This window comes from Alligator mississippiensis, chromosome 12, assembly GCF_030867095.1.
Source record: "Alligator mississippiensis isolate rAllMis1 chromosome 12, rAllMis1, whole genome shotgun sequence".
NCBI lineage: Eukaryota > Metazoa > Chordata > Crocodylia > Alligatoridae > Alligator > Alligator mississippiensis.
The window spans coordinates 62,879,169-62,905,559 of NC_081835.1; the positions used below are offsets into that span (position 1 = coordinate 62,879,169).

Genomic DNA, 26,391 nt, shown 5'->3' on the forward strand with positions numbered 1-26,391 from the left:
AGGAAGGATGTGGTTCCATGCGAAATAGGATGCAGGATTTTGGGGAATGGTAGATACGGTCCACCGTTCCTGCACACCATGGAAATTACTATAAACTGTAAATGAATGACTTGAAGAGGGAGTGTTCATTTTTGTCAATACTGGTTTTATTTGAATAGCCGTTGGCTTAACTAATTCTATCTCTGTTAGACACACAGGGTACCTCCAGCATCAAGCTTCACCTTCCCATTGTAGACTCTTACAGAGAAGGGACTTTGATATCATTTATAGTCATGTTATATCATTCATGAACCGCCTGACTTTTACCCTCCTGACTCCTTGTTCATTTGGAAAACCAGTGGCATGAAGACTTCTTTAAAAGGTAAAGAGACAGTGCCAGTCCTGTGGGAAAATGTAGGTTACAATCAGCTTTCAAGCCTTCATTTATAAAGCAACTGGACTATGAATAATAATCTCCAGAAATTTGAAGAGGATTATTTGTGTATATATATATATATATATATATATATATATATTTTGAAAAGCGCCTTTTTCCTAGTAGAAAAGCAAAAATAATTTGTCAATGTGGTTGGTTGCCATAGAAATATAGGACAGTAGAACAATAGCCATGGCAACTACATCTGAATTTATCATCATTAAAACTGAATTCCAAGCTGACTGGAAAACCTCCAAACCTTCTCCTCCCAAACTCTCACCTTTTATAATAGCAGATGCCCTGCGTATGCCAGTCTATCAGCTGGCAACGTAAGCTTCAGTGGACTTGTATCTCTGCACCGTTGATAGGAAGTTAAATGTTGCTTGCTTGTACAAAAGGAGTACCTCCACCCCAAAATAAATAAATAAATGATCGAAAAGCCAAAGATGCTTAACCTTCTGGTAGATGAATTACTGTGTTGCAAAGCTGGCCTCTCTGGGAAGCAAGTTAAATGACTGCATGCTAGATTTAAAGCATCGCTGACACTAAAACATTTTCTCCATAAATAACGGTGAGAGGTAATGATGATCCTATAGAACTAATAGAAGGAAACGCTGGTATCTTCTCTCCAAAGGGCTCATAAGTTCAGAGCCGTGACACTAAAGATTGCCTTCAGAGGCCATATATTTCGAGAGGGACTTTTTTTTTTCCTTCCAGTGATTGTTTCCCAAATGTGCGCTTCGCTTCACTAACCAACTGTTGTTGGATAACCGGCATATGGTCTGTCAATATGAGTAAAATGCTTAGAAAATGGAGAACAAGCTAACCGGAGTTTACAGAAATTAAACTCTTCCCCTCCATCCATGGCCTGAAAGCGTTGTTATAATTGAACATAAATGGGGTCTGGAGTTTGAAAGCAGGGAGTGGTCAGGCAGCCAGCTGAGAGGCTTTCCTTGTTGCCAACTGAAGTATTGCCTCCGTTTAATCGTGGGCAAAGAAACACACTAATGCGGTATTCGCTTTTTGCTTTTGCAAGCAAAGCTCGGCTTCATTTTAAAATGATTAAGTCAAGCAAAGCGCTTGGACCTGAATTGGCATTTGAACACTGCTGATTTCCCTCTACATGGAAAGTTTGTACTATTAAAAAAGGCCCAATGCCCACACAAGCCCAGGTAACCTGGTGAGCTAGTGCGGTTGAGGTATGCCAGCTTCTGTGGACAACCGCAAACAAGGGGGTGGTGTAGCCCCCATTATTTCTGGCTCAGACTCTCAGCCTTAATAATGACACGTTCCCCTTTACAGGGGGGTTGACAAGTGAAAGCCCTGAGCAAGTCTGGAATGAGATACCTTAACTGCTAGCACACAGCAGTTATATATGTTACTCTATTCACCGTGTGTCTTAGGCCTGAGACTTTCTATAGGTCTGGTTCATGGGAATCACTGCATACCTTCAACTGCACGCCTCTTATAAATGTCCAAAACAACATGTCGGGGTGGTTCATTTTTCTAGCAGGCAGCCATGCCATCCTCCGCCAGTATTAGCAGCAATTTGAGCAGCCTGGAATTTCCCAGCCCCCCTCTTTATAGGAGTCAGGCACTTTAAATAGATGCATAACATGAACCAAAAGTGTAAGCACGAGTGGAAAAGCCTCTCTGCTCCCTACACGACAGCTGCATTCGAGAGTGCCTGATTCAGACGTTAAAAAATTGCTAATTGTGCAGGTTCCTCTGGGTATGGTAACCTGCCATTCAAAAATATCACAAGGAAGCTGGTCTTTAAAAGGCTGCTGTTTGCTATTGATGTACCCGTGCGAGTCACATAAAAGCTATTTATTTACATCAGAGGTGTTCATCAAAATAAAATGTGACAATTACAATGTGATAATTATTTCCCTCTTCTTCCATTTCTGATTGTTCCTGGTTTAAAAAGAAAGATGGCTACAATTAGACCCTGCTTCTCTCCCCCACCCCCACCCCATCAGCTTCTTCCCGCAGTCCCATTTAGCCAGGTTGTCTGTATTCCTACTCTGCATCATACCCTCACAGGCCTAAAAAATGCTATCGATGATGCTACCGAGTGGTTCAGGTCAGGATGCTTTTTTTTTCAAGAAGGAAAAGGGGCTGCAGCTATGTCAAACTCCCTGCTTATGGTGCATTTCTGCTGGGGGAGCAAATGAGGAAAGACTGCTGACCTGCTGGACCCACCCCCCCCCCCCCCCGCTTCTCCCCACGAAATTCCAGTTTGGTAACCCCCAGTCATGTCTTCCCCATTAGGAATATTTGGTATTGGAAATCTTCTTCCACAGCAAAGTCTTGAGATTGTTCAACACGAGTGAGTGGTGCACTTCCATCTGGCTAGCCAGGCCGCTCAGAGTCATGCACGTTCGTAGCTGCTTCTGCAGCTCTTCTCTCAGGTCGGACGGCGCTCCGTACAGCAAGTAGTCCTGTAGGAGCCCGCAGACTTTAGCCAGGTTGGGCTGGACCACCTCGCTCTTGCACTGTTTCATGAGTTTGTCACAAGTCGCCGTGCAGTCCTTGCCATAGGTGCAGTCCACGTTCTGCTCACAGTGACGTCCTTTGAGGAAACCTCTGATTGTCATCTCGGTGGCCACCTTCCTCAGGTTAACCATTTTGAAGTCGTACTTGTCATTGTACCCCACGTTCTTAAAGCTGGTCTCACAGATGTAGAAGTTCCCGTACGTGCCGTGGAATATCTCCTCCACGAACTCCAGGAGGCCAATGGCGATTTTGGCTCGCCTGGGCCAGGCTGGGGCAAACCACTGATGAACAAGTCGGTGGATGGCAGAGGGCAGCAGTGGCTGGAGGAAGCGAGGGACATCCATGCCATAGAGAGAGTTGTGAGGAATCTTCTCTGTGATGTACAGGTCCCCACAGTGTCCCAGCAGCTTGGAGGTGTGCTCCTTCTCATGCAGGGAGAGCATGAGGAGGAATTCATTCAACTGAAGAAGCGCCCAGATGGACTTGGCCTCTGCCAGAGACACTTTCCCATCTCGGTTCACGTCGGCCATCGTGATGATTTGGTTCACCAAGGCTGCCAGGGATGTCTGATCTCCGAGGTTAGACTGCAAGTAAATGAGGAATTGCATCAGCTCCTTTAAACATGACCTGTCCTGCTTGAGCACTGTATATATATACATCAGAGGCGGGCAGTTATTTGGGCGGAGGGACACTTACCAAGTTTTGGCAAGCGGTCAAGGGCAGCATTTACCTCTCCGGTGCAGGGAAGTAAGAACAGCCCCAAGGTCCCAGGCCAGAAGCCTCTGCTAGGCAGGGGCTTCTGGTTGGGGAGGCAGGGCTGGAGGGGCCCTGCTGCTGGGTCCTGCTGCCAGCTTCCCCTGGGTCCTATTGTCCCTGACTCCTGTCATCTTTGACAGGCATCCAGGAACAAATAAATATTTTTTTTTTTTTTTAATTTTTAGGAGCCCTATGAGCCAGACAGAATGGCCTGGCAGGCCGGATCTGGTCCCCGGGCCATATTTTGCCCACCCCGGTATATATTAACCCATGGAACAGAGTATGTGGGTGCTCTGCTCCTAACATGTTCCTCTTGACCAACTGCATTGCAAATTCCCTGCTGTGCCCCAATGATTACAGCTGGACTGGTACGTACCAGCAGCTTGGAGCAGCCTGAGAGTGCTCGAAACCCTAAGAAGTCTTCAAGGGTGCAGCTTAAGTACAGCAAATGCTGATCAAGCCCTTGACACAGTTGGGACCTGTTCCATGGGAGATGCAGCAACTATTGACCTAATGCCTCCAGCCATGTGTTCAGAGGACCCCCCTCCCTTGCAATAGGAATGATGCTCTCATTACAGAAGAAACAAAAGTTCAATTTCTGCAAAGCAAACTGGCAAAATACAATTTAAAAGTCAAAGGAAGGAGCAGCTACCTGCATTGGGTGCAGCCATGCTGTGAGGTGAACTGCTACGTTGCCCAGGGGCAGCGGAGATTCGTGCTAATGAAAGAATAGCACTTACCTTAATGTAGCTTTGAGAGGCTGCTCTTGTGAGCTACATCTTTTGTGTTTTAACCTACTTCCTACCAGCAAGTGCAGCTAGACAAATGAGCTCGTAGGAGGGGAAGGAAACTAGCCTGTTGGTATGAAAGCAGCGCAAATGTTCTTCAAATTTCTGAAACAGCTACTCTATGGTAAGTCTGGCAGCAGACTGGAGTCCGATAATTGATCCGTTCCAGGAGAATTGTTTTAGAGTTAAGGCCGATGCCGGTTCTCAGAAAGTCACGAGGAGGCCTGTAGCTATGAGTGGCAGGAACCTGAAAACCTTGGTTTTCATCTGCATCGAATGAGTTTGACAATTCTCTCCCTGGAGCACGGGGTTTCTCCCCACCTCATTCCTATAGACGGAGGAGACTGTCACTAATTTCAACCTTGCTAGTTTTCCTAACATGGTGACTTCCAATGTCATCTGCCAGCCTGGCTCGAGATAAGCTGTCACAGGCCTTAACTCAGAGTGACATCCACAAGGCTAATGATAGCCAAGGGACATCTTTCACCCTGAAGGCTTTCTTCCTCCTCTGTAAATACGCTTCAGTAACACAAAATACAGGGCTTGCTTCATCCACAGCAGAAATACGGCCAGCTTGGGAGAGAACAACAGCTACATAGCCACACACAGCAAGGCTACCCACCGCTTGCAGGACTGGAGGTGTGCAAGATCTCAGTGAGGGAAGTGGAGAGCATCTTTATAACTGCTTGAAAGTTGATGGGGACTAGAACGGCATGTGAATTGGAGCCAGGGTTTAAAATTCATTTATGTTTCAGAGTTAAAAGTCAGCAGAAATGAACACGCTCACCAGCAAAATGTTCAGGAAGTCGTGACAGTGAATTTCAAATCAATGTGAACATTGAATTTACGTGCACACTGACTGTCCCCTGACTTTTCTGGCATGTTTCCTAACCTAGGGGGTCCTCCAGTCTCTTCCTCTGTTATCTACCGCTACCGGCATTATCCTGAGTGTCACAAAATGCTGTGTGAAAAGCCGTACCCTGGAACCAGTGGCTATGGACAGAGACCTTCAGCCCTGAGGTCTGTGCTCTCACAGGGAGGGAAGTCCGTAATTAGTTTTTCTCCCTCCCCAGGGCCAAGTACCATTCCCTGGCCCAGGGTTTCAGGAGGGAGAGGATATAATACACCATCACAAAACAAAGGCAGAGAGCGCGCTCCGCACCACACTGACTTTTAGGAAATTCAGGAGCATCTCTCTGAACTCATCCATCGACGTCCCTCTGGTCGGCTTGTCAAAGAGAACCAGGTCCCTCCGGGGAGCAGAATCGGGGTTGCTGTCTACCTTCAAGGCCTCCTCGATGCCACATTTAATGATCACCTCTTTCTCCTTCCAGAGCCCACTGTAAACCTGGACCAAAGGAAAGGGAAGCGGTCAAACAGGGATGGATGGAAAGTCAATGCAAGTGATTAGCTGGTGGGTTCTTGAGAGGGAGGGATGCGAGGACAGCCCAGAGGCCGTGAGCCCGCGGGGAGAGATTAATGAGGCTCCGGGCACCCGTTTCGACTGCCTGAGTGCTGGCCAGCAGCAAAGAGCAGGCTGGCTGCTGCAGTGACAGGAGACTCGGAGCTTCCCAACAAGTTTGGCTCAGGCAGTGGCAGGTCAGGCGTCCCTTGCATTGCTCTGTCATCCTGCACCAAGCAAAGGTGCAAGGGGGAAGGACCGGTCCCTAGCTCAACCCTTGGCCTAGCGGGTGGTGGAGGTTTGGGGAACATGCACACCAGCCTCCCAAGCCAAGGGCATGTGTTAAAGGAGCTGCCCAACACACTGAAGTCACCTCCCAAGTACTAACTCAATGCTTCTCCCTCCAGCCACGTGCCCGCCGCGCCAGTGCCCCCGCACAGCCCTACCCACCTGCTGCGTGGGGGACGAGGAGAGGCAGTGCTGAAACACGAGGGTGTGTTCGTCACACAAGTCCCTGCACGTCGAGCCGGAAATGATCCCCTTCTTGTACTGGTCGCACTGAGGAGAGGCAGAGTCGTGAACCAGTTCGTTAGCAGCGTTGCTCATTCCCGCGCTAGGAGAAGCTGTGCCTGGAGCCCAGCTCCCTGAACAGCCACTTGCCATCCTAGACCCGACCCCCACAGCCCCCAACCCAGCCACAGGCAGCCTGGCTCTTGCTGCTGCCCAGAGCAGATGAGAAGCAAATTCCCCGGGTTTAACTTCAACCCCAGGTTGTCAACGAGCCTCCAGAGCAACTGAAGTCCCTCTGCGCTCTTCCTTTCCACTTCTGTTTCCTCAAGCAGGGATGCCCAGAGCCCTCTGTACAGTGCTACTGCTCTGTGCCTCAGTTTCCCCACAGGTCAAACCATCTGAGCGCGCCACTACTTGCTGATTACTTCTCTGCACTGGGATCAGACAGTCGCAGCTCCCTGAGCTCCTACCCATGCATTCATAGCCAGTTAATGGGGAAGCCTGGCCTCTGCAGTGACTTTATGGTGGGGAAGGACCCGTGCATTAGACAGCGAAGGGTGAGAGGCAGCTGGGCTCTGGCTTTGTGACCCACGTGCACTTAAATACAATGCAACCAGCCACGGCAGAGAGGCTTCGCTGTAGCCTGTGAACTGTTGCCACCAATTTTCTCCTTTGCTGTGGCTGATGTGAAGTCCAGGCGCTCTGGACTACAGAGTCTGCTCCTCCCCAGGCAGGAGGTAAACGGGTAGCCCCAAGATGCCAGCCGCACCCTTGCGATCACCCCAAGAAATCTGCGGCCTGCCAGAAACGGCTGGGTTTGTTTTATGGGCAGAGCCCAGAAAAAGGAGAGGCCCCCGCGGTTTCTTTCCTGTTTACCCAGGATTGGAGATAGCCAGCTAGTCCTTAGTTAAAATAAATAGCTATCCTCAAGTAGCTCTCAGAGATGGGAGCTCTCACACAAAATCATTATCAAAAACCATTTACTATAGACTTACTGGGTGTGACTCAGCATTCGGACTGGCTAATAATTAAGCCCATGCCAACTTCCTGCTAGCAACTCACTGTATATTGCCAGGGTTCGGCTGGTTGCTTTGCTTTCAGCCTGCTCAGAGGGGAAACCATCTGCTTTAAAAGCAGATCTGCCTGGAATGATTGCTAACCTCATGTTAGAGAGTAATATAATACCCAGGGCGACCCTAAGTGATAGATTAGAAAAAATATATAGCTACTCCCTTGTTCTGTAAGTTGTGCATTGATAACAGCATTTGGTTGCTAGTCGGTTTGTCCAGTTCCTGCATTCATAGATTCATAGATCCATAGATGTTAGGGTCGGAAGGGACCTCTAGATCATCGAGTCCAACCCCCTGCATAAGCAGGAAAGAGTGCTGGGTCTAGATGACCCCAGCTAGATGCATATCCAACCTCCTCTTGAAGACCCCCAGGGTAGGGGAGAGCACCATACGTGGGAGTGCATTGTGTGGGTCTTTCATACAGTGGTAACAGGAAAAAACCCATTGGAAAATGTGACCATGAGGTGTGCAGGGAATGCAGCAGAAAGGAGCGTCTGGAACGACAAGGCTCGCTTTCAGGTGGCTGGAGCCCACTGATGCTTGAGGACCTGTGATGAGAGGAAGAGTCAGAGCTTCTTGCTTCTCCTTCCAGTTACAGGCAGGGAATAGCTCATGCTGTGCTGTGGAAGCCAGGACACCGCTGCTGAAGTCCCAGATTTATTGCTTAATTTCTGCCTGGCACACATGTTGTTGTGGACAAAAGCCACGCACCCTCCTGAAATCTCTGTGCCAGCCCTGGATCGGGGGGCAGTGTGCCCAGGGAACCCTTGAAATGGGACTTTTAGCCCAGGTATTTGGTGAGGGGCCACAAAACAACAGTTCCTGGCACGGTGTGGACGTGGCCATGCTCTTCCCAGTTTGCTCCTGAACCACAAGCTGGATAAGAGCATCCTCTCAGGCCAATTAGCAGCATCTCCCAGCAGACCTAATGAGCACACACCGGGCCATGTCATGGCAGCTGCACTCACTGGAGAGAAAAGGAAGGTAGATTTTCCAGTCCCAGGGGGTCTGTGTCCTGCAGTTAGTCCCACTACAGCTGGTTGTCTTATTGTGCACAGGTATTGTATTTCTTTAGGGAGGGACAAAGTGCTGGGGCCTGATTTTTGGGTGGAAGGGTTCATTACCTAGTTAATCACAGAGCAGAGGTCACATCTAGTCCACCCCCCTGCTTGAGGCAGCATGAGCCCTGGCCAAACCACCCTAGACAAAGCCATCGTCTTGACTCTTGTTATCTGCAATTGCAGGGGGCTGGCCTCAGTGGTGCCTCCTGCCAGCCCAATGTCTTTGGGGGCTGCTCTGTGCCTGGATTTGATCCTGATCGGATGCATATGAAGACACTTGATGAGAGGGTCCCACAAAGAGCTGATCAGGAGCAGCCCCAGGTGCAGGCCGTGCCAGAGTGGGAGACGAGCCACACCTGCCCTTGGGTGCTGGGCTGATTGGGAGAGCGAATTGACTCCCTGGAACAGGTTGAAAAGGGCTTGTTGGAGGGCTGAGCTCCCTTTGCTGGGGACTCTGGGGAGGAGGCATTTGATAGAGGCAAAGATGAGATTAAGATGATTTTGCACTAAGCTTGCTTGAGCAACTGCTAGCAATGGAAGGGGGGGTGCTGAAATCAGCTGGGGGTCTGACTCCTTCTTAGGTGAATGCAAGGAAAGCAAAGCCTCTAAGTTGTGCTGGAGGAAGCTGCTGGGGCAGGTATAGCCTCTCTGGACAGCTGGCTAGGGAAGCTCCTGGGAGGCAAATCAGCAGTGAGGATGGGAGAAGAGCAATGGAGAAGGTGTCTAGCTAGGCCGTGGGGTGGGAGGGGGTCTCTACACGGCTAACTAAAACATGCTACAAGCCCAGCCCTGCACAGGGAAGCTGCAATTGCAGTGCAGCCCTGGAGAGAGGGTGCCCTCCAATGACCCTGCAAGTGCTGCATCTGCTTGCCTGGGCTCCAGAGCTGCTGGATCTGCCCTGGCAGCATCCCAGATAGCCACTGGAGGTCTCCACGGGGCCGGGCTTGAAATCTGGGCTGCAAGGGAAAGAAGCAGAATGAGTGCAAGCCAAGTATTAGATGAGGCAGGATGAGGACAGAGCCCTTCACAAGCTGGACTTGGAGGGCTGCTGCTATGGCAGGTGTCTATAAACCCCCTTGCTGTGCTCAAAATGCCTTACACACAAGCAAAACACAGGCCATGCCCCAGCACCTCCATCTGTGCATCTGAGCTCTGAGCTGGGGATTTTCCTCTAACCCCATGGTCCAAATTACACGCGTTGTCAGCACTCGGGAACCTGATGCAGGCTTGCAGCCACCTCTACATGGGTCCAGATACAAAATATACAGCACATGGGGGGCTGTGTTTTGGAAAGCAGGGGTGCCAGAAAGGGCCTGGGGCATGAGTACATGTGAGCTCCAGCGCGGTGCATTGGCACAGTTGAGAGAAGATGTGTGAGCAGAAGAGCAACCCCAGAGCAGAGGGGTGGTCCTATATCTGCCTATGGTGATGGGGACATTGCTGTGGGACGCCGAGGTCTGGCTCTACAGGGAAGCTGAAAGGGGAAGGGATTCAGAGAAGTGCTATGAGAGCTATGGCAGAGCTGGAAAACCTCCTAGGAGGAGCCTTTTTTTGGCTTACTCAAAGGGGTTAAGAAGGGACTTGATTGAAGTGTGCAGGGACCTAAATGTGCAAAGGATTTCTGATAATGGAGGAATGCAGCAGGCCAGAGCCTGAATGCAGGCCAGGGATCAGGCCCAAAGGTTTTAGCCATAAGGGGGATTCACCTTCGGAGCAGCTGGCCTCAGGGGTCTATGCCACAGGGTGGCCTAAAAGAGCGGCTGTCGCTCATCCACGAGTTTGGGGCTCGAGGAAGAGGAGTGGCTAGATGGGAACGTAATGCAGGGACAAGGCCACGAATGGCCCAAAGAAACCTCCGCTTGTCTATCGCATCCATCTCCAAGGTCTGCCCTTGGGCAGGGGTTTGCCCCTCTGTCCATACAGCCCCTTGCACACACTGAGCACTACCACACTCAGCAGCCTGTTTGTCTAGACCCCTTGCACGGGCCACTGGGGCCCAAGGCCAGGACAAGCTAGCGATTGCAAAGCTCAAGCTTGCTCCCAGCCTCCTTTGCAAGCTCACAGGGTTAGCTAGAGCTAGCTTGGCCGCAGAGCCCGCCACCATCATGCAGCTGGTGACGAGAGGCTGTTGTTTCCCTCAGCAGCCCGAGCCAAAGCCATCGTGGCAGTGCCATGTGCTTGCCACTGCCGGTGTCTCATTGCCTTGGCACTGTAACTGCATTTCCCTGAGCCGGCAGTGATGGTAATTGGCGTCTGCCCGGCCCCGCACCCTTCCCGCTGACGTCTCATTAAATTGTTTTGCCGTCGTCCTGATGGTGCAAGGTCACCTTCACTCGCCGCGGGGAGATGCCGCGATGCTGAATGATAGCCTGTTCCTAGGGAAGGGAATTCACTGTTACGACCAGAAGCTGGGGCCTGGCTCTCAAACCTGAATGCCTTGATATCTCCACTTCCCTTTGCATGCATCTCTTGGCTCCCCATCCGTGGTCACCCACTGTCTTTGGTGCTGAGACGGGAAGGTGTCTTGGGCAGTGACTGTCCCTCCTGAACAGCATCGAGCTGCTGGTCTGTGACTGGGGCTTATCCAAGCAGCCACCATTCGCTTTGCAGATGGTAAGGGTCAGGGCAAGAAGAAAAGGGTCCCTCCCAGGCTGCAGTGACAGATCTAGCACACCTCACCAGGGAGAGTCAGGGGTTTATTGGGGCGAAGGGCTTGCACCTGCTAGCTTTGACAGTGAAACTCCAGCACCACCGGGTCCTGGCAGAGAGGAGCTGAGAGGTGAACACAGCTCTGTATAAGGCACCGGAGATGGCACATGGGACACGGATTGACAGGCAGATCCTCCTGGAGGGACGCGGGACGGAGACAGAGCAGAAAGCAGAGCAGCAGAGCAGGCAGAGCGGCATCTGGGGAGGGTGCAGGGCTAGTCTGCTAAAAAAGTTTGGCCCTGAGACTCCAACTGACTGCCGCTAGCACAAGCGCAGTGGGAAGGCCGCTGCAGGCCCCATCCTCCATGGACCAGAGCTTGATGAGCCCCATTACTAGAGGCCTAATGACCTTCCCCTTGAGATCAGCGTGAGCAAAGCCCCCCGCAGTCCTCTGCCCCCTCCTCCCCTCGCACACGTGCCCTCGGGCCTCCCACCACCCGCGTCCAGCCATCGCTCCAGCAATGCTCCCGGGACCCTGGCTGCGGTCTCTGCACTTTGCTATTCATTTTCCTGGCGGGCGTGGTGAGCGAAAGCAATGCGCGGTCACCGTGCAGCGTGCTCCCCGCCTGCTGCTGGGGTCCTTCGGAGGAGACCCCGCTGCTTGCAACTCGGAGACGAGCATGAATGAGGACAGAGGGAGGGAGCGCGAGGCCAGGAGGGACGGCTGCTCCCTCCAGACTCAAGGGCTGGCTGATGGGTTGTGCAGAGATTAATAGAGGCAGGGGGGAGGATGAAGGCACTGTTGTTTTCCAGGCATCTGCAAGAGCCTTCCTGGAAGAAGCCGTCCCCGCGGTGCCTCCCCACGCACCGTTCCCAGCAGGCTCAGCCCCTCTTGAATGCCCTTCAGCGCAGGGTCTGTCTGCGTGTGGATACCGTGCTGGCTGGGGACACGAGCTTTGGGGTCAGGACGCCAGCCTGCTCCAAAACCCATCTTTTCCTCTGCCGGTAGCACTGACAGCATGGCTACCCCCACCTGCAACACCCACTGGGATGAGAGGCATGATATTTAGGAGGGCTGAGGCATCTCCAAGCAGGTCGGGGCACTTGCAGGGTTGCCGTCGGGGAGCAGCGCTTCCACCCGGGGCGGCTTCTGCGGTTTGAATGCATTTCTGCAGAGGGAGGAGGAACCTCCTGCATGCTCTCGCCCCAGCAAACTATGTCCTAGCAGAGGGTTTCAGCTGGAAACACTTGAGTCTCCAATGCAGGTTGTTCACCCCATCCGGTCAGAGAAGCATCCAAGCTCCTGGGGCCTCATATCGTGCCCTGATCCCTGTTCCCTCCCTGATGCCTCCTACTACCGATTCCCTTGATCCCCAGGGGACGTTTCCTTTCTCGCTGCCTCAATATGCCCCCCCATGCAGAGCAAAGCAGTCGAATGGTTTGGCACGTCCTTGCCGTGGGGCGGGGGAGCTCTTGGGGCCAGGCATTGCCTGCCGAGTTGTGTGTTCGATGCCTGAGCTGCGTCTAATGACTCTCAGGACATGAATGACTAACCAGCCCCAGGTCCCTGCTGCTGGCTGCCCCCCGCAGCCACGTGGCTGCCCTTTCCTGCTCCCTTGCCTCTTCCAGCGCCTTAGGCCTGGCTGCCAAATGCCCCCCTTGGCCACGCATGGAGCAGCCACTTCATCCGAGCCCCTCGCCGAACAGTCGTTAAATCGAGGCCTCGAGCACGGTTCATTAGAGGTCGCATCCAGCCCCAGCTCTTGCTGAGAAAGCGTGGCTCTCTTCCCGCTGCCTTCTCTCCCTCCTGGGCCCTGGTGCACTAAGAGCTTTGCTGTTCCCTCTGGCACGCTCCCCGAGCCATTAGTGAGGCGTAATACAGCCTTTTAATAATCACGGCTGATTAAAGAGCCCCTCTTGGTGACGGGCGTGAGAGACGGCTCCCTTGTGACCCCCTCTCCGCGGCGTAGGGCCTTATCCATCATGTGGGCCGAGCGGCTTCCTGGCCGTGCCAGCCCACGGCACAGAGCTCAGCCCTGCCTGCTCCCTGCCCCACGACACCCGCATCCATCACCCCTTCCACCTCCTCCAGAAGTGCTTCATCGGGGCGGCAGCATCACTTAGCGCCCAGAGCACCAGCCTGGGTGAAGAGGACACCTGGGTCCTCTTCACCGACCTCCTGGGTGACATCCCTTCCCTTCTCGGTGCCTCAGTTTCCCCACCTACACAATGCAAATGCTGACAGAGTGCTTCGAGAGCGGGCTGAGAGCATTGCAGACGGCCAAGGTGTCAGCACAGCTCCTCTGGATTCAAGCTCAGGCCCAAAGGGATGTTGCTGCTTTCCGCTGTTTTGCTAATTAGATCCACTGCCAAGAGGTCGTTAAGCAGGGGCTGCAGCACAATCGGGTGCTAGCAGGGCCCGCGGGGGATTCCCTCCTCCCTGCTTCCTACCAACGGTGGGGATGAATCTCATGCGCGTGATAGACTGGATGGGCAGGCGGGGTGACCCCAGGGGTCAAATTGTGGCTGCCGGCTGGCTCACTCATGGATGAGCCCCAGCCCATCAGACCCAGGCTAGAGGGGCAGACAAGCTCTGTCGCGATGGAGGTCATTGCATGCTCTGTTGAGATGCAGGCAGCTCAGGGGTACAACAGCCTCTCCAGACCGGCAGCACCAGACAGCAATGCACAGGACCCCAGTCACAGCCAGCACAGGGCATCTTCACCCAACCTGACCACTGCCCTGCACATGGCACCTCACCCTCGCCAGCCAGGATCGCCAGGAGGGCTCATATCTGCAAGGGATGGATGCCAGACCTTGATTCACTTCTTACGCCAAAGCCGGCTTTTTCTGCAGCACAGCCCCCATCGGCTTCTGTCCTTGCCTTGAGGCCCTTCCAGCTCCAGCTCCTGCCTTCAGTCTCAGCTGCTCTGGTGCCTTCTCACGCACCTGCCCATTGCCATCACATTCAAGTCCTGCAGAAACCAGCCCCCTCTCTGAGCCTGCCCCAAGCTGGTCCCCGACCTCCCTACCGAAGCTGTCCCTAAGCGCATGAGTGGGGGTGAAATACAACACTGGGGACCATGAAACCCCCAGTGCTTGCCACTTGTCAGAGAGGGTGAGACACCACAAGCAGCATCTGCAGGTCCTCCACAGCCAGGCCGGGCAGACGGGTCTGCTGAGATGCCCGGATGCCGGCATGGGCCTCACCAGGCATCTCTGCAATGGAGAGCGGAGGTGGTACGGCAACCTCCCCGCTACATGTTCGGAGTACCAGTGAGTCACACGGCAGCTCTGGCATCCCCGGGGGTGGCTCCTAGACAAGCCTCTTCGCAGGCTCCCCATCGTTCTGCATTGGAGAAATGTGCCGTGGATGGCTGTCGCTCCACACACCTCCAGGTGGGAGCCGGGCTGGAGCTGCTCCTCTCCCGCTCTGCTCAAACCAGCCAGGTTTGCACGCTTTGCTTCAGAGCACAGAACAAGGGGCCAAGATGCAGCTGTCCCTACAGCGGGGATAGTGAAGCCAGGCACGAGCCTGACCCAGCGGTGCTCTGGGAACCCATTGCTTGCCTTGCTGCTACAGAGCCAGGCACCAGATCTAGAGGTAGAGACAGGTGCCAATGGGTCAGTTGAGGCATGCATTGGAGGACTCGTCCGCACTGAGCTCCAAGGGAGGTCAGCAATGCAGTGCTCTGGCCCCAGGTGCCCAGGGCTGGCTCAGACCCATGCCCTCCCTGCACCTTTATTAGCAGAGTGGGCAGCGATTTCATCCTGAGCTCCGGGGCAGGGAGGAACAACAGGGTGGAGACCCCCGAAGGGGGAGGGTGGAGAGGAGGTGGTAAAACCAAAGGGCAGCCCTGCCTCAAGGCCCCTTCTCATCCTGCTAACATCTGACCAGAAGGGACCTGCCTAGGGGACCTGTCTGGGGAATACCCTGGGAGAGTGAATGCGTCTCAACCAACAGTCTTGCCAGGGTGAGGGTGAGGGGAAGGAGAGTGCCTCTGTCTCCTCACACACATGTGTGCAAACACCAACGCGCAAGTGCACATGTATGCACACAAGCACACCCCCAGAGGTAGATGCTCCAGCTGAGAAGCAAGCATGCCCCTATACAGCAGTTCACAAGCATGCATGCACATGCTTTTAAGCAACACATGCACACACTAGCGCTGTCTTCCGTGTGCAAAATGACATGCACCTCGCAGCAGACAGGCCTCCAGGGCACTGCACATGCTGGGAAGTGGGGTGCATGGAGAAGCAGAGCAGCCCTGTATTTTGAGGATGCACACCCGAAAGCCCCTCTCCCAGCCACAGACACAGCAGGTGGAGGACAAGCTGCCAGCACAGCCAAGAGGGGCAGATGACTGCCAGAGGGGCAGGGGCTGAGCCAGGCCAAGTAAGGGAGAAGCTGGGACATCCAGGGCAACAGGTTTCCAAGCCGCTGTGTGCTAGTGAAATATGTCCCAGCTCCAGTCCCCTCTCCATCTTTTCCTTATCATCAGGGTTGGGGAGGCAGCGTTGCTCGCTTGGAGAAGGGGCCCCCGTGGGCTTCTGTTGGCACAGTAACATTTGCAACGTCCTTGCCATGCATGATGCATGTGGGATCTCCTCTTCCCCCCCAGACTGGGGTTGTTCCCATCACATCGCTCATGCTTCATCCTGTGCACCCCAGCTGCCCTGCGAACAATTTGTGCGCGCTGGGAATGACTGTGCTGGCAACAAGACAATACTGGGGATTTGAAGGGTCCCAAAACCAGACAGGGACCCCCACTTCCAAGGCCCGCTGCAAGGCCAGGCCTAGGGACAGTGCTATTTCCCTTGGAAAAGGCAGGCAGAGAGAAGTGGAGCCCAACACATGCTCAGGGTGTTTAAGGAGTCAATAAGAAGGAAGCTAGAGAGGCAGATTGCCCTAGATGCCAACCGTGTCATAGGTGGGCTCTGATTCCCTGCTCATTACAGCGGTCAGCAGAAAGCCAGGCGAGCGGGTTCCCAAGCCAGGATGTCTGAGCCCGGGAGATCTGGGGCCAACTCTCTTGATCTGGAGCTGTACCCCCACCAAACCCAGGGCACCTCAAGAGCAGCAGCAGAAGGGTTGGAGGCCCCATGCCAAGCACAGCAGTCAAGTCCTACCCTCTTGTAAGGAAGGCTGGGGCTTGGCACGGCCGCACTTCGCTCTTCCCCTGCCTGGGGCCTGCGGACTGCCTCCCTGCCGGCTAACAAGAGCCCCGCGCGTACCTGCCGCTCGCAGTCTCAGGGCCCAGACTGCCACGTCCGCAGCAGCCACGTGGTACCCCGGGCAAAGCACAGGGTCCCTCGGTTAAAGGACTCCTTTAACACAGGGATGGAGACAACGTGATGCCTTTGGAGCGGCCAGACTTGTCCTGACAACTCCTGGCCTCAATGTTCGCACCCTTCCGGTACCTGTTGGATGCTACTGGGTACACCCAGCTCAGCCAGGGTGTCCCTGCTCCTCTACGGGTCCCTTGCATCTTATCTGCGATCCACTGAAAGTGCGAAGGTTTCCACTGGAATTTCCTTGGCTAAAGCAGAATTTAAAATAAAACCAATTTAAATAGAAATTTTTCTTTTTCTGGCCAGGAAATGCAACAAGAGGGAAACTGTAAGGCAGGAGACCTGGTGCTGCAATAACAATAGCGCGCTCTCAGGTGTGTGTGTGTGTGTGTGTATGTATGTGTATATATATATATATATATATATATATAGTGCCTTTCACGCTCAGGAAGTCTGAAAACACCTTAGAAGTGAGAGCTTCTCACATGATGCTTGCTTACCTTGGCAAAATGCAGTGCCCCCCTCCCATAACACGACCTCCTGAGGCCTCCAGGAGCCCAACCCCAGCCCACGCGCTCCCAACACACCCGCGGAGCAGAGGGAAAGGACAGGAGCAAGGGAAGTTTGCCAGCACTCACGATTATCATCCGGCAGACGTGTCCTCGGCAGAGCTCGGAGTAGGACGAGTAATGCATGTACACGACCCAGCTGCCCACGAAGATGCCCAGCCAGGCCAGGAAAAGGTATTTTACTTTGATGCCAGGGAGACGATTCTGGGGTGGAAAAACATCAGAAAAAATGTCAGCGTGACAGGCTAGCAAGCCTTGCAAATGGGTGGGTTGTGAATGTGTAATAGCTGCTGCTAATATACTCTGTGGGCATCTCAGCACCACATGGTCTGCTGCCTAATCCTGCCCAACATTCGTCCCTCTGAGCTCAGACTGGAGCAGGGACAGACAGCAACCACATGCCGGTACAGCACCTAGCGCGGTGGGGGCCTCAATCCCGCACTAGGGTCACCCTGTACAGAATTGCTCCCAGGTGTCATAGCAAACCACATCAGAGATGTCTGCAACAAGATCAGCTCCAGCAGGGACCTGCCATGCCGCCCGCCCCAGATTTCCCCACACCTTGGTGCCCACATGCCAGGCTGCTAGAAGCAAGCCAAAGGCATCAGGCTAAGCTCAGAAGCACCTGGCTGCTCTTGGCCAAAATCCAGTTCCTTTTACCCCTGATGGCGGTCCTGATGAAGCATTTTCTTCGCCACGCTGCAGTGGAGGGAAACTGCCGTCCAAACACTTGTGACGTGTGGTGGCAAGAGTAGAAAGTCACAGAACAGGCACTAGACAACATGCACTGAATGACGGCATACGCCACGTGCCTGCTTATCTGTGCGGGGAGGCAGCGGGTCTGTGCACGCACAGCTGGGACTGCGCCTCGCACATCTCAGCGAGGGGTCTACAGGCATTTGGGGTGGGGACAAACCGATTCGACCCTCCATGGAAATTGCAGGCTTTCCCCTCCCTGCTCTTGCTCCTTCTGCCTGGGAGTTTTATTTATCTCTACGCACGCTTTCTTATGCAACCGCTGCTGCAAGTAGGTCATTTGCAAACTCTGGAAAAGGCTGGCGATTACGCGGCTAGGTTCAGAGGTGCTGACCGAGCCACTCGACCCAACCGTATGTCCTGAAACCCGCGTGCAAACAGACTCCCGGTGACGTAACCGCGCGGGATCACCAAAATACGCGACGCATCGGGCCGTTGAGGCACAAACATTCACTGCCGTTTGGGCAACGTAGGGAGGGCTTTGCAACGGGCTCTGTTAGCATCTGTGAGATGACGCTGGTGTTCAGTGAGAGGTCACATTGACTTTCCTTCCTCACCAGGATGCTTCAGAGCTGCTCAGCTATGAGAGCACCCAGCACAGCTGCCTGTCTGCGGATGCATGCTGTTAAACCTCTGGGCCAGATTCGCAGTCCATGTGGCTCCAATACACCACTGCCAAGGAGGCAACCTTTTTAAATTGTTCCAGCGGCCTGTGAGAGAACTGCCTTTCCTGTTTATCGTGAGCATAAAGCATCCGCTAAGAGCTGGGATTCCAGCAGCACCCATAAACCCCGTAACGGTGCCACTATCCACTTTATAAGGGAGTGCGGATAAAACAGTAATATACTGATATATATGGCAGAAGGCAACACCTGCTGTTTCTCAAGGACACTCAATGCCCAGGGAAAGTCTCCCAGGCAGTGTTGAGCTCTTACTACCAGGATCTCATTCTGGATTGTTCACAGCCACCATGAATAATGAACGTACTGTCAAATGCATAAATAATATTTCATGCCGATGACTCCAAGGTTCAGCGAGTGATTTGTTCCTGGCATTAAGATGGTAATTTCTTCCACTCTGACCCCACAGCAGCCGTGTTGCTATCATTTGGCTTCCTTACAGCGCAGGTTGCTTGCCTGGCTTCCAGGCCAGGGTCCCGGGGGATCCCCCCACAGCTCTTAAGATGGGAAGCAGCAGCACTAGCCAAATTGTTTCATTTCTTTTCCATCTGCCTTTCTTGTGGGACCTTCCTGGAGATCCAGCCCTGGTCTGCACCCTTCCTGGGACAGGACCCGGCGGGCAGTTGAAAGCCATAGAGCAGAATCGTGGCTGCAAACAGCACCTAGCCCAGCACGCACTGAAGTCGAAGAGCTTCCCAGTATTTCCAGGGGTTTGGGATAAAACTTCCTTAGCAGAGATCTTTGCAGGAGCAGATGCTTTATTGCGCTGTTTCTAGATGCAATGTCTGGCACTGCTTCTGACCACAGTCCAAACCACACAGACCCATCTCAGCATTTGAGATCAGCTTTGGCACCGGGGGTGAATTCAACCCTCTGTTTGCAGTAAACTAGTCAGACAAAAAATAGGAAACAGCTTCTAGCCTGTCAGAACGGACTCAATGCAATTGCACTGATCTACACCCACGGAGCACCTGGCCCAGTCTGCTTTCCAAACCCTGGGGCACGTTGTGTCGGTCCGACAGCGCTCCCACCACCTAGCTGCATCGGTGTCCATCCTGCATCAATCCCGAGAAGAGCTCGTCTCAGTACTGTCTGCCTTGTCTTCCCACCCCACGGGTAGCACTTAGCTACGTGCATTTTTGTTCCATCAAAATCAATGGCTTTCCACACCAGTCTGCAGACAAGTGTGAACGCGTTTCGGCTGGAGCACAGATAACGGCACCTTGTGTGTTAATTGCAAATACCAAGGCGCGAATCAGCCCACGGAGCCCTGTGTTACTGTGCCATGTTTCCCCACCAAGGAAATACACCACTAATTAATGTCTGCTAAGACAGGAATCTCATTACAATGAGGAGTCGTCAAATGGAAGAGATTTGTGGACACTCCTACGTGGCTGCGATGTGCTGGAGATGGAAAAGCAGCCTGATTTGAAAATGGCTCACGTATTAGCAAAGGGACCTCTTTGATATCGGTTCACTCTTGCCACCAAGGAGAGGAAGACTGAACAAGGAGGGAGGCCTGCAGGGTGCAGGATCAGCTGTGCGCAGAGCCAGGCAGGATTTTGGGGGGGAAATTTCAGATTCATCAAAACTAAGATGTGAGTAGGAAGGGAGGATGCAGAGGATGAAGCACCGGGCTTCAATGGGACCTTTGCTCCAACCCACATCAGGGTTGCAGACCCAGGCAGGACCCGACTACCACTGGAGCGCTGAGGACCTCGAAACATCCGAGTGCGTTTGCAGACGGGTGGAGAAATCTTTTGAGGACAGCATCTCTTGCCCGTTTCTGATGGTCTCCGTTGTACTTCTAGTCTCTATGTATGGAGTCATTCCAGGAAATGACACCAGTGGCCTTTCCCTGCGGTGACACCAACTGAAACCTTGATTCCCTTTGGTCTATCTGCATACTTTATGCTTTGGCAGGAGAGAGAGGGTAGAAAAAAACCCAGCTCCTTGTCTGAACCTGTTGAGATCTGCTGGCAGGAAAAGCTGTGGCTGGGATCCAGCCTCCAGACCCTCACATGGAGGTGAGTGTTGGCAATATTTCAGCCTCCTCTCTGTCTGGTGGCAGTGGGTTTGGGACATCTGGGTGAGACCTGGCACTTCTGTCCATACCAAGGACAAAATTTACCCCTGCTATAGATCCAGTCCTGGGCATTTGTTTTTTTTTCTTGGGCATCTTCCACCCAACTGCAAAACCTATTCCAGGATTGTAAGGTACAAATAAGAACAGGAACTGGCATTTTGGCTGGCTTGGTTTTAGGCAAAATGAGGCCCACGTCTGTAGTGAAACCTGTTTTTTGTAGTGTCCCTTGAATAACTACCCTTCCATTGCAGTAGCTGGAGAAAGGCAGGAGCCAGCGTGCCCTTATATCCGGTGCTGTACAAACCGACCCTTCCTAGAGCATTCAGACTGAAATCTGGACAGTACGCAGCGGGACACCACACAATCACAGAGAAGTGGGGCTGGAAGGGACCTGCAGAGGTCAAACCTCGTCCACCCCGCTGTCTGACGCAGGATCATCCCTGTCTAAACCATCCCGTACAACCATCATCAAAACTCTTCATAAAACTACCATCAATCTTCACACCACACAGACCGAACACCCGAACCTGCCACAAGTAAAGCAGGGGAACCACGGCTGCCAAGGCCCTACTGACAAGTACCTTTCGAGCCATCAGAGACCCCCAGGGTCTGATCACCGGCCCCCCTTGCAGACAGCAGAAAGGGAGTGCTTGGGGCGGTGCCGATGTCAGATGAAACAATGCACTTGGATGTACGGAGAGTTACTTCTGGTTACTGCCGGCACCGTGGCAGTCCATAGCTCTGCCCTCCCCTTGCTCAGCCTGCCCCTATAACGAGCTGCAGGACTCCACGGTGCTCGCAAAGGGATCTGACTTCTTGAATGGAGTTAGGTTTAAAGGCAAAACTGGCTGTGTGCTGCAAAAGATGCTCGCTCTCTATCTCTGCTGCAGCTCCCCACAGCCCACCTGTGCCGTGCAGGCTTTCCCTGCCCTCCGAGGGCCTTCTCGGAGACTAGGGACCAGGACAAAGAATACCCCAGGCCCACGCTGTTCCCTGCCAGGCTTCGCTAGCAGATTCGTTGTTGCTTTACTGTCGAGAGCGAGCATCCGTTCGGCTCAAACCGAGCATCTTTCCAGAGAGGCATAATCCCTTATGTAATTCTGGCTCTTCTCAAGCAGTTTCCTCTACGGCCTGGATGCCTGTACTGCAGCTTTAAATCCGTCGCAGCAATCCAGGCAGGATGGGTCTGGGGAAAGTCTCGGGCAGAAGCTCTCTGCCAGAGCGCTTGACAGACAGAGGAGCTGTCGGGATAATGCAGTTTCCCTTGCTCTAATGGAGTTTACTGCTGGAGGGGAAAAGGTGCTCTGCGACGCTTTGCCAGCGCCAGCCTTGCAAGGAGGGACGCAGCCTAAGAGCTTGTCAATAAGATTTGGCACAACTCTCGCAGCCGAAGAGCAGGCAGGACAATGGGTGGGTTTTACAGCAGAGCAGAAATGCTGCGTCTCGCGCACCGCGCAGGCTCGGGGCCCGGACCCTGCTCCACCGGCTCCGGGCAGCTGCAGCTTTGCAAGACCTCTCTGACAACGTCTCCCTCCGCACTGTGTAATGAGAGGCAGCGACTCAAGCTCCCGGGCCCCGGTTCCCCCTTACGCGGGGCAGAGGGGGTCTGGGAGGCTGAACTCACCCACACCGGGGGCGGGCATTGCTCCCAAATCACGTGTGGGGGGACCCTACCCGCGTGGCCCAGGTCTGAGTGACGCTTGGGCTAAGCCGGCTTGGGTCCCTGCTCTGAGCACCAGAGCCAGCGAGCAGGATTTGTCCTCCAAGGTGCTGAGCTGTGCCTTCGACTTCACTTTGCATGCAGAAGACATGGGCCACGGTGCAGCCCGAGCTGTGCAGCTGGCCCCAGACGGGCTGGCCTCGAGCGCAGACAGCAGGACGGGGGCAAGGGAACGGCTCTGTTTTGCTCCAAGCCCCGGGCTGATTCTGCAAAGCCCCCAGCTCCTTGCTCTTGCCCTTGCCAACGGCCCTTCACCTCCGAGCCTGGGATCCCACCCTGCTCCCAGCTCAGCCCCTGATGGGCAGAGCTCCCCTGCCCCCGGGACTGTCCCCTGCGGCGTGATGGAGGCTGGACCAGCCCATCACATCTGGGCCACGAGACGGCACGCCTGGCTTGGCGGCTTCGCTCTCCACCTTCCTCTCTGATTTTGTCGGGTTTCCTTATTCCTGCTCTTCTCCCCGACTTCCTCCGCTCGCCCTTCCATCTTCCTCCCCCCGCCAGCCCGGAGGGACCCTTGCAAACCCCTCTCCGTTTGCCCGTTCTCCATCTAATCAAGCATGAAAAGCGACTGGGACCTTTTCTTCAGCTCCTCCGACCACCTGCAAGCACAGGCGCCTACGGCTGGCAGCGCCTCCTCGCGCTCTGCTTTCTGCACGTCCTTTTACAGCAGTGGAGGCAGCGAGCTTCGCCTCCCGAAAGCTTGGGCTGTATCTACGTCAACTCGGGGAAGTCTATGAAGTGCCAACCTAGCCTGCCGTCTCTCATAGCCGTTCTTAGCTGGATGTTTCCTAACAGGGGTTGAGAAATTCTGCTTTTCAGGATCAGATTCGCAGCTCCCTCCACCCAAAGAAAGGCAGGCAGGCCCCTGCCCTGCCCTTTTCACTCCAGATGCCCTGGGAGTCTAATCCAAGCCACAACTCGCAGTCTGCTGGGTCCCACTCCCAACCCCTCCGGTTCCTCCCGAGCCTACAGGGAGATGACGCCCCTGCCTCGTCTTCCTCCCTTGCCCTCAATCCACTACCTCTGCACACCGAGACGTGCATCAAGCCTGGTCCAGAGCTGCCTTGGCTGGTTTGTTGTTTGTCAGAGCTGCCTGATTAACAGGCCAGGCGCTCTATAAGCAAATGTGGCTCCTTTCCAGCATGAGGCTTGTGGGCAAACTTCCCCTCCTGCCTGCGGTGTCGGCGTGCGTTTCGTCGCAGGAAAATAACCCACCATTGCTCTCCGCAAGCAAGGTGCAGGGTCCGGCTCAAGGGCCCAGGCCAGAGCTCCTTGCCAGCTTTGCATTCAGCTCTCGGTGCCAAAACCCAGCATCTTTGCTGTTTTCCCTGACATGCGTGTGCTCCTGACAGGATGGGGAGCAGGTGGGCAACGGTCCCATCCATCCTGGCTTTCCTCAGGGGCCTCCTCCACAAAAGATACCCAGATGGAGCGGGGGTGAAGGAGGCAAACCAGCCCTGATGGGGGCTTCCTGGCGCTGCCTGTCTGAGCCCAGCCTTCTGCATGCAGCTGCAAGACCCAGTGTGCCTCCTGCCCCATCCACGCCTGTGCCATCCCCGCTCCGACTCCGCACCCATGCCCTGGCCCCAGCTGCCAGGGCCCCACTCAGGGTGCCCCGAAACGCCACGTTTCTCCTTCCTTCCATTCCCCTGCGTGTTTCACCCCCTCTGCCCTGGATCCCAGCTGCCCCATGCTCCGGGGTGCAGTGCATCTGAATGCAGATGGGTGCCTGGCCCAGTCTCCAGGGATCCCAGGGGGATTGCAGCCCTTGGAGAAGGGGGATACAGTGTGTCTGAATGCAGATGGGTGCCTGGACCAGGCTCCAGGCATCCCAGGGGGTGGAAACCCTGGGAAAATGGGGTTACACAGTGGGTCCCCCGATGGCCCTGAATGCAAATCGGTGCCTGGCCCAGGCTCCAGGCATCCCCTTGGAGAGGGGACACAGCGGGTCTGAACACAGATGGGTGCCTGGACCAGGCTCCAGGCATCCCAGGGGGGTGGAAATGGAGGAGGAGGTTGCAGTGCATCTCCTGATAGTCCTGAATACAGATGGGCGCCCGGACCAAGCTCCAGGCATCCTAGGGGGTGGAAACCCTGGGAAAAGGGGGGCACACAGCAGGTCTCCCGATGGCCCTGAATGCAAATCGGTGCCCAGACCAGACTCCAGGCACCCGGGGGGTGGAAACCCTGGGAAAAGGGGGGCACACAGCGGGTTTCCCAATGGCCCTGATGCAAATGGGTGCCCGGACCAGACTCCGGGCATCCCGGGGGGGTGGCAGCCCTTGGAGACGGGGCACAGCGGGTCTGAATGCAGATGGGTGCCTGGCCCAGGCTCCGGGCATCCCGGGGGGGTGGAAACCCTTGGAGGAGGAGGATGCGGTGGGTCTCCCGATGGCCCTGAACGCCCATGGGTGCCTGGCCCAGCTGGGGGGTGCATCCCTTGGAGAAGGGGGTGCCCTCACCTGCAAGCCCTTGGAGAGCGGGCAGAAGAGCACCAGGTGCACCAGCCGGCGGAGCCTCCTCATGCTGCGGGCAGGGCCGGGCTGGGGGCCGGCGGGGCCGGGCAGGCTGCATGGGAGCGCGGCTCAAGCCCAGCCGAGCATCCTCCCCGCTGCAGCCGGGCTCTGCGGCTCCTGCCCGCCGCCTGCGAGAGCTGCAGTTAAAGGGGAGGCTGGCAGGAGGAGGGCGCTTTGTGACAGCCGATGGGAAAGCGGGGAGGATGGGGAGGGGGGCAGGATGCGCTGCAAAGCCACCCCTGATGCAGGCTGCAAAGGCACCCCAGGGCAGAGCAAGCCAGCCCGGCTCTCCGCCTCCCCTGTCCGAGCATCTCTTCGCTGGGGGGAGGTTTCGGATGCCCCCATAGGACGCGGCCCCTCTTTGTCGTTCCTTGTCCCTTTCTGTCGGAAAGGCTTTGGTACCCGGGTAGCAAACTCCTGGGCGAGGGGCGCAGAGCTGGAAGGCGGTGGGTTTCCTCCAACTTAAAACTCGTAGCTATAACGAGAAACTAGGAAACCACCGGGCAGCGGTGGCCTTGGGGTTGTTGGGCAAGGGAGGCATTTGGGTTTTGACGACCTATAAGCAAGTCGGATATTTTCCATTTCAAATTCGCCTTGAAACTGCAAGGGAAGTCTCTTCATGCAATCTCGATCCTACCAGTATTCGGTGTTGTTCTTTTTATCTGTATAAAGTGCGGGGCCCCGGGCGGTCGCCCGGTTTGCCCTCCCCTGAAGCCGCCTGCTGCATGGGGGAAGAGGGGCTGGGGGCCGCGGGGAGCCGGGCAGGAGGAAAGCGAGCCGGGTGGGTGCAACCCCCAGAGCCGGAAAATAGGAGAGAGGGGCCTTAAGGCCTGCAGCTTGGAGAGCTGAGAAGGGATCAGGTAGATAGAAGGAGCCATGGAGGCATAGTTTCATAAATATTAGGGGCAAGTGACTCGGTCAGCATGGCCTGGATAGAAATGCTGCGGTCGCGGCCAGGCGGTTGGGTTTAAACCGTGGGTGGAGGAGGAATTGAAGAGGGTGCAAGCGCGCCAATGCAGCCCCCCTGATCTGCCCCGACTGCAGCCTCTACCCCAATGGGCCTGTCCCATCAGACGATCCCAATGCATTCAGCATGCCGCGGGGTTTCAACACCGACTCATAACGAGCAATGAATCAGCACCCCCACAACTTCCAGGGACAGGGTTTTCATACCAGGGACCCGGAGAAGGTGCTCAGTTCTGCCAGGTCCCCTTGGTTTTATGCTCCCGGACACGGAGCGTCTCATCACATCATCCTTTCAGGCTCCAGGCGAAGGGAAAATGTCTCCTTATCTTGTGAATTTGGAAGGGCTGTGCCAGCAGCATCAGGGGTCCGCTCTACTACAGCAGGGTGCAGAGGCCTCAGGGAAGGCCACGGCCCCACGGCGTTAGGTGCTGAGCAGACGGGCAGAAAGTGGCTAACCTGGCACCAAAGCCTCCGCTGCGGAAACGGGCAAAGCAGAGCACGGAGGAAGGGAAGTTTGCAAAGGCACGTGTGAGGCCTGTATTCATTGCACAGGAAACCTTCGTTACCAACAGCGCTGCAGGTCGTTACTTCCCCGTGAGCCCTCTCCTCCCTTGTTCTTATGTCCTCTCCTTCGCAGGGCGGCTTTTTTTACTTTT

The 26,391-nt window shown here is 54.7% G+C and overlaps 1 protein-coding gene across 1 annotated transcript; it reads right to left on the reverse strand.

Annotated features, from left to right (window-relative positions):
- Window positions 1–2,631: 2,631 nt before the first annotated feature.
- DIPK1B (divergent protein kinase domain 1B) lies at window positions 2,632–24,869 on the reverse strand. The gene is made up of 5 exons (XM_014603821.3): window positions 24,716–24,869; window positions 17,081–17,215; window positions 6,311–6,418; window positions 5,630–5,806; window positions 2,632–3,498 (listed from the first exon to the last, which is right to left on the reverse strand). The coding sequence occupies exons 1-5, from the start codon at window positions 24,776–24,778 to the stop codon at window positions 2,686–2,688; spliced, it is 1,296 nt and encodes a 431-aa protein (XP_014459307.1). The 5' UTR covers window positions 24,779–24,869; the 3' UTR covers window positions 2,632–2,685.
- Window positions 24,870–26,391: the final 1,522 nt, after the last annotated feature.

Coding starts and splice junctions, on each gene's coding strand:
- DIPK1B (XM_014603821.3), bottom strand. CDS start 24,778: ATGAGGAGGCTCCGCCGGCTGGTGCACCTGGTGCTCTTCTGCCCGCTC. Junction 6,419..17,080: donor ACGTCTGCCGGATGATAATC/GTGAGTGCTGGC, acceptor GCCTCTCCTCAG/TGCGACCAGTACAAGAAGGG. Junction 5,807..6,310: donor CCTCGTCCCCCACGCAGCAG/GTGGGTAGGGCT, acceptor CCTTTGGTCCAG/GTTTACAGTGGGCTCTGGAA.